The following is an 8,328-nucleotide window of genomic DNA, read 5'->3' as shown; positions in this document are numbered from 1 at the left end:
TAATTGCTCTGAATTAAAGAGAGTATTATGTATGCAAGAACATTTGTTGCATCAAGACTTCTAACCCAAAGATATCTCCTATAAGGAGGCATAATAATTTTTAAGAAAATGTTATATATAATCCTAAGGGCTGAATACACGAAAAAATCTTGTACTTTTGTATTAATTGATATTATTTTTCTTTGGAAACATAAGAATTTAATTACACTTTATTAATTTACCAAATAATTATATAAAATATTAATTGTGTTCTAATAAAATATTAGTTTATCTTTAAAAATTAAAATAATTAATAATAAAAAGAATTTTTTAATTTTTATGTACAAACCTAAAAATTGTAAATATTATTAACATTACCCTAATTTATATATAATATATAGTAAGCTCTAACAATTACTTTAAGTTTTTAGTTACCTTGATTTATAACATCAAACATACAATAATTCCATCTTGAAAAATTTATTGACCACATTTGGATTCACAAAATGTTAAAAAAACAAACCAATCATTTAATGAGTCATTAAAACGAGTTAATTAAGCCCAATACATCTTGATATTCAATGGATAAGATGAGTAATAAATGTACATGTTGCATGCTAACAAGGGAGAAATTTTTTTTTCTTTTGTTGTTCCTATTTACCTTTTGCACATTTTTTAATATAAATTTTAAACCTTAATATTTATAAATGCACATAATAAAAAATTATGAAAAATACATGACAAAAAAGTATATATATTAGGACAAATCTAATAAAATCTTACATGAATATATTTTCTCTACTAAATATATGTTAAAAATATTAATTAAATTTCTCATAAAAAAAATTAGAAAATTGAACTGAATAGTTTTAAAAAATTACGGAGTACTTCTATATTGGAGTTAACACAATGAATTAAATGCATTTGTTCATTGAAATTCGACTTCCTTTCATGGATTACCGGCTTGTTCTGGTTACCGCTAACAACTTACATGAAATTCAGAAACATTATTATTATTATTAGTATTATTAGTCTTATTTAGTTTTTCAACATAATGTTTTTAACTTTTAATATTTCTAGTTGTTTTTAATTATGAAATTCAGAAACATTATTATTATTAGTAGTATTAGTCTTTTCTATTCAATTTATTAGTCTTATTTAGTTAGTTATTGACATAATGTTTTAACTTTTCATATTTCTAGTTGTTTTTAATTATGAAATTCAGAAACATTATTATTATTATTATTATTAGTATGAGTCTTTTCTATTCAATTTATTAGTCTTATTTAGTTTTTCACAGTTATTGACATAATCTTTAACTCTTAATATTTCTAGTTGTTTTTAATTAAAAATTGTAAAAAGTTGATATTAATAATTTTTGTATTAAGATAAATCAAAATAGATTCCACATGACTATATTTTAATTTATAGATTAAAAATAAAATAATAATTAAAAATAATAAGTAAATAGTGACAAAAAATTGGACTCATAGGTAGAATAAGAGGAATTATAATTTTTATTTATAAGGTATAGCAAGCAGAACTAGAGGGTGTGTCTCATGTACTTTTAGAACATTATTATCTATCATTTTTAAATTGTGTTTTATTATTAATCTATACGTTAAAATATAGTCATATTGAATCTTATTTGATTCGTTATAAAGTAAAGTTTATTAATATCAATTTTTATAATTTTCAATTATACATAATAAATATATTAAGGATTAGATAAATATATTGGATATACAAGTAAATAGAATACATCAAATAAATAGGAGGAAGTAATAGAAGTACTTGATTCAATTAAGGTAAAACTAATTAAGTACTAATTTTAAGTTTTTAACTACTACTTCAACATTATTATTATTATTAATGAACATTGTTTTTATTTCTCCATCTAATTTTGACTTTTTGCCGACAAAATAATAGGAGTACTATTGAAGTCTAAGTCTCTAACACACTACATTGTAAATATTATTTCCCGCTAAAATTGGGCATATAAGTTGGAATTTATTGAATACTTCTATTTTGTTATCGGAATTAGGAAAAAGACTTATAATTTTGTCTATTTGAGATAAATTGATATTTTTCTTTTTTTATAAACATAAGCTTTATTAGTAAAACCACAAATCATTAGCACTTTTTACATAAAACATTATTAGCAGTTTTATAAAACATAATTTAAATAAAATCTTATAAAAAGGTCATAAATTAATCTAATAATTAAAGATTTATTGACACAGATTCATTCTCACAATTTGCACCAAAATTAATTTTTCTTCCGCTCTTATATTTAAGGGATTGTCCTTATTTTGGATTATAAGATAAAAAATTAATCGTAAGTTATCTAACAAAATTTTTTATCATTTTATTTTATTTTTTTAAAACATTTTAACTTGTCCTATAATCCAATTTAAATTTTACTATTTTCAACAAAATTATTTGTCAGACAATTTACTACAACAAATGCTTGCTTACAATAACACCACACAGAGGCCATTACCTCAATCTGTAAAAAAATGAAAACTTCACAGGCTAGAGAGAGAAATATCATAAGAAATTATAAAGGCTAGTGAGAGAAACACATTTTAAGGAGAGAGAATCTGAGGATGCCAGCAAACAAATTGAAGGATTAAAGCTTTCTCTGAGTCAAAGCTGGCAATATTTTCAGCTTAATAATTCAATATATTTATTTGATTTTTAATATATCTAGTTATGTATAATTAAAAATTATAAAAAGTTTATATTAACAATCTTTACATCAAAAAAAATCAAATAAGATTCCACATAACTATATTTTTAACCTATAAATTAATACTAAAATACAATTTAAGAGTAATAGATAAATAGTGTCTCAAAAATAAATAAGACATTTTAGATGAATAGGAAGCAATATATAATAAAATGATTTACTCTTACATATTTAATCAATAAAATTACTTCTATTGTCCTATCTCATTTGTTTGAATGGTGCCCTTTTACAATCATAATCTTTTTAAAATTTTAGGTGTTTAAAATTGTTCAAAATTATTAACTATTTTTTTTTTATTTAAAACATAAAAATTAATAGTTTTGGACGAAAAAAATTTTAATAGGTTACATTGTAAGACGCTTAATAATATGAGGGCACCATTGATAATAAAAAAAACTTACAGGTATTATTAATAAAGTGCCAAAACTCATGAGTACCATTGATAATTTTCTATTTTATTTTTAATAACTTTATACTATAGATCTATCTAATTATATTATTAAAATTTACTATAAAATATAGGAAAAATTAAATTTAAAAATCTCAACGTTTGCTCGTTGTCATTTAAAAATCCCACCTTTCGATTATTTTTTAAAAATTCGACTTTAATATTGTGTTTTCTTTTAAAGTATTGACCTCATTAAGTTACTTGCAAAATTCAGCAATAAATAAATTAAGAACCAAAAGGTTGAATTTAAAAAAAACGCAGAATAAAAGTCAAATTTTTAAAAAATAATAAAAACGTTAGATTTTTAAAAAATAACAAGCAAAAGGTGGGATTTTTAAAATTAAATTTTTCAGAATAATATAAAATCAAATATCTCACTTGTATTTCACACTTATCAATATACTATTAATTTAATTATAAATATCTCTAATGCTATATAATTAAAATTATTAAGTATCATATACAAACTAATATTGATCGATAAATATTGGTAAAAAAACAAATAGGAGTAGATAATTAATTAGAGAAAAGGAGATTGTATTATTACATCATAATAGAGAGAGAAATTATTTTTTTACAATTTTCACTTCCCATGGAAATCTAATCCATTTTTCATTATTTCAAATCTCAACCCTCATACCACTCCCTCTCCATTTCTTCTCTTCTCATATAAAAGCCTCCACCTATTCTCCTATTTTCTTCCTTGAGAGGAATAAGGTGCTTTTAGAGAGAGAAAGTGAAGCAACCCAAAATAAAATTAAAGAAGCAATTTTTTTAGAGAGAGAAAATAAGTAGCAAGAAGTTTTCTTGTTAATGGTTGATCAAACATATACAACCATGTCTACTACTTCATCTTCAACTTCTCCTCCTCATCCTCCTTCTTATGAAAAGAAGCATTGGTGGCTTAGTACCAAAAAGGTCCCATCTTTTTTATTATTTAATGATTTTTCTCACTATTTGATCTCTAATCTCTAAGTAATTATTCAATTTTAATTGTAATTTATATTCATGGGCAATGCTAAATTTATGTTTTTGATAATGGGTATCTGTCAAATTTTATGAATCTTTTGAATTTGATTTCTTATTCATCTCCTAAATGTTCACTTATTGCAATAATGAATTTTCAAAAAAATTTTTTTTTTATTAGATGGGTAATCCTTAATTTGTCTTAATTTTAATGGGTAATTGTCAAAACATTAAAACTTTAATAATTTCTTGACATTTGGCTTTACATTATTTCAGATGGTAGATAAATACGTCAGAGAAGCAAAAGCTCTGATCTCAACTCGGGAACAGAGTGAGATTAACTCAGCACTGAGTTTACTCGAATCAGCACTTTCTCTTTCTCCAAGATATGAACACGCTCTTGAACTCAAAGCTCGTTGTTTACTCTCCCTAAGAAGATACAAAGAAATTGCTGATATGCTTCAAGATTACATCCCGAGTTATAAGATGGCATACTCGGATGACTCAACCGGGTCATCATCGGATAACTCGTCTCAAACACTTTCTAGAGAACGAGTCAAACTTTTGAGTTCATCTAGCTCCGAGTGGGACTCACCGGGTTGTGATTATCCTACTAATTTCAAATGCTTCTCTGTTTCTGATCTTAAGAAGAAAGTTTTGTCTGGGTTTTACAAGAACTGTGATAAAGAAGGACAATGGAGGTAATTTTCTAATTTATTTAATTGAAATAAAAATAAAATTATTAAATATTTTAGAACTCATTTATCGAAAGAAACATGATCTTGTGCACTACGCTAAGATTAGTATTATGCCCTCTATCGCCACTCTGTTTTTTATGCTCTTCGATCTTTTAAAACTTTCACTTTCCCATAAAAAACAAACAATTTTCTATTTTTATTTTTATTCATTTAAAAAAATAAAATAATACTTCTATCATAATATATTAAAATGTAAAATGTAAATTGGTAAATATTCTTTCTAAATTAAAAAAATTATGATAAATAAGGTTTAAACTCAAGTTAATGTTATCGTATACCAAAGCTCCTCTCAGCGTAATCAATCTCTAGCATATAATTTTATAAATAAATTATATGTTGTCTGTTATAATTTAACATCATTGAACGGATCTACTCCGATTAGAAAGGTTATAATAGACATGACGATTTTGATATTTATCCAACTTGGTAACCTGATCTGATTTGACCTGAATTCAAAATAAATTTAATTTTTTATACAAACCAATATACACACAAAATTTTATTTTAAACCAACACATCAAAATAGTCTATTTTTCTCATTAGACATGACTCATTATACATCAATGTCATTTCTTTTCCTAATGAGAAATAAGCATTTTTGGCTCTTCAATGATGACATACCCTAGGGAATGTTTACTTGTACTAATTAGCCCAAACAATTGTAGACCTTGGACAAAGTAGTAGTAATTACATTGAGAAGGTATTATCGGTAAATAACGATTATTTGTGAAGTTAACAAATTACACTTATGATGATAGTTTTATTATTTTAATTAATCTTTTTAATTTTATTTATTTTATTATATTTTTTTATGGTGATTTAATTACAAATTAGTCAAAATCCCTTGTCACACATGGTAATTCTGATACTAACATAAGGAGTACATTATTAACGGTTTCTAACTTTTCAAATGCCCACAATAAATATAGCATATACTAACATAATATTATTTTAAAACTCAATCATAACTATTAATACAAAAATTAGCTGATCTTCAAAAAAAATACAAAAATAAACCAAAATTATAGCTATAAAAAAATTAGATGGATAGAAATTATAAGTTATACAAATTCATAGAGTTGCATCAACTATATAAAATTTATATAGATGGATAGAAATTAATGATATTTACCGCCCTTAAATATAAATTAACAAATTCTTTTTATCATTAATAATTTTAAATTTTTAAGAAAATCTAATCTACAAATTATAAAGCAATTAATATTTTACATAATGACTTTAACTTTCCAAGAAAGAATAAATGTTAAAATAATTAAATATTTATGTTTCTAAAGCAAAAAAAATATTAAACTACATAAATTACATTTTTCAAAATTTATTTACAACAACAAAATTCACCTAAAAATTTAGACTTTTTTATAAGCCTTTTTTTTTGGTCCTACTTTGATTATTTCTCTGATTCATCCATAATTTCATTCTTTATTGTCTTGAATTATTCAACTTAAAATTAAAATTAACTAGCCATTCAAACTTCTTGCAATTGTGGTAAATTCTTTCCGAGTTGGCTCACTTATTTTTAACTCGTTCCTACACAGGTACTCAGTTCTAGGCCAAGCATGCTGCCATCTCGGCCTAATGGAGGACGCCTTGGTCCTCCTCCAACATGGAAAACGTCTTGCCTCGGCTGCATTCCGACGCGAGAGCATTTGCTGGTCTGATGACAGCTTTTCTTTTACTGTTTCATCTACCACCGAGTCAACTCACCAGCAACTCATCGAGCACCAGCCACTCACCGAGTCCGAGTCAATTTCTCACCTCATTGGCCACATCAAACTCCTGCTCCGCCGTCGCGCAGCCGCTTTAGCTGCCTTAGACGCCGGACTTTATGCCGAATCAATCCGACATTTCTCGAAGATTCTAGAAGGACGCCGCCCGGCCCCACAAGCGTTCCTCGCAGAATGTTACCTCCACCGGTCTGCCGCCTATAAATCTGCCAGTCGGACAGCTGAAAGTATTGCTGACTTGAACCGGACCCTTGCATTAGACCCGACTTCAACCGTGGCACTTCATGAACGAGCAGGTTTATTTGAGTTTATTGGGTGTATTACTGACGCGGTTCATGATCTTGAGCATGTGAAATTAATTTATAATTCTATTTTACGAGACCGTAAACCGCCCGGTCCGGCGTGGAAACCCAGGGCGGTTCCTTATAGAGAAATTCCTGGGAGACTTTGTGCATTGGGTTCAAAAATTCAACAATTAAAACAAAGAATTGCGACAGGTGATACAGGAAAAGTAGATTATTTTAAGTTAATTGGATTGAGGAAAGGTTGTTCAAGGTCGGAATTGGACCGGGCTCATTTGCTTTTAGTTTTGAAGCATAAACCGGAAAAATCGATGTCGTTTTTAGACCGTTGTGAATTATCAGATGAAAAGGATTACGACTCAGTCAAGGACCGAGCTCGAATGTCAGCGGTTTTACTTTTCCGCCTTATGCAAAAAGCCTACTCAAATGTTTTGTCAACAATTGTTGAAGAGGAGGCGGTTGAGTTGGAGAGAAAAAAGGCCACGTTGGCCTTACAACAGGCCCAAGCGCAAGCCCAGGTCCAGGCCCAACAAAATGTTGAGGTTTGCAAACAAATGGAGCGGGACAATGGACCTAGGCTTTCGCTTGGGCATGAGTACGGGCAAGAGGCCTATGTTGATTACCCCGATGAAGTGCCCACCACTTTAGATACCGGTGGCCAAATGGGATCATTCCCGTACCAAGGGGTGTTTTGTAGGGACTTGGCCGTGGTTGGAAGTTTGCTTTCCCAGGTTGGATTCAACCGCCCACTCACAATGAAGTACGAGGCCTTGAGTTGTTAAAGGATGGTTTGTGTAGTTACAAAAATTTGGAATGATAATTCGATGAAAGATAAAAACATTAGATCCTTTATAAAATTTTTGAGTTCGTAGAGGAATGAAGGATATGAAGAAAATAAATTTTCGAAGGTGAATCTAGAAAAAATTTAAGAGATTGGCATTTGGCAGGGGTAATTTTGTGGTTTAGTTCCTTGTACAGAAAAAAAAAAAAAAAAAAAAAAAAAAGACAATCCAAAGGAAAAAAGAAAGGATTGAATGGACTGCCATAAATTTTTGCTACTACTACAAGCTGTAGATGTACAGACTTTTATGTTTAAAATTATATTATCTCTTAATTAGTATTAATGATATTAACATATTACTAGTACATTTTTTCATACATGTGCGCATTCAATTGACAATGGTTTATGTCTCGTCCATTTGATCATCTTAATGATTCATACTATAAAATTTGTTAATGTATCTATTCAATCATAAAAAATTTTAAATTATGTATAATTAAAAATAATAATATATTAATATTAATAAAATTTATGTTGAAACTAATTAAATAAAATTTTACTTAATTTTCGATATTAGAAAAGGATAGTTTTCTTCTA

The 8,328-nt window shown here is 27.3% G+C and overlaps 1 protein-coding gene across 1 annotated transcript; it reads left to right on the top strand.

Moving 5' to 3' along the window:
* Positions 1–3,777: 3,777 nt before the first annotated feature.
* LOC130798296 (uncharacterized) lies at positions 3,778–8,085 on the top strand. Its single transcript, XM_057661226.1, has 3 exons — positions 3,778–4,097; positions 4,422–4,846; positions 6,460–8,085. The coding sequence occupies exons 1-3, from the start codon at positions 3,993–3,995 to the stop codon at positions 7,730–7,732; spliced, it is 1,803 nt and encodes a 600-aa protein (XP_057517209.1). The 5' UTR covers positions 3,778–3,992; the 3' UTR covers positions 7,733–8,085.
* Positions 8,086–8,328: the final 243 nt, after the last annotated feature.

This window comes from Amaranthus tricolor, chromosome 13 (genome assembly GCF_026212465.1).
Source record: "Amaranthus tricolor cultivar Red isolate AtriRed21 chromosome 13, ASM2621246v1, whole genome shotgun sequence".
NCBI lineage: Eukaryota > Viridiplantae > Streptophyta > Magnoliopsida > Caryophyllales > Amaranthaceae > Amaranthus > Amaranthus tricolor.
Note: the sequence above shows the minus strand (reverse complement) of the source record. Positions and strands in the feature narration are given on the sequence as shown.

Coding starts and splice junctions, on each gene's coding strand:
- LOC130798296 (XM_057661226.1), top strand. CDS start 3,993: ATGGTTGATCAAACATATACAACCATGTCTACTACTTCATCTTCAACT. Junction 4,098..4,421: donor GGTGGCTTAGTACCAAAAAG/GTCCCATCTTTT, acceptor ACATTATTTCAG/ATGGTAGATAAATACGTCAG. Junction 4,847..6,459: donor GATAAAGAAGGACAATGGAG/GTAATTTTCTAA, acceptor GTTCCTACACAG/GTACTCAGTTCTAGGCCAAG.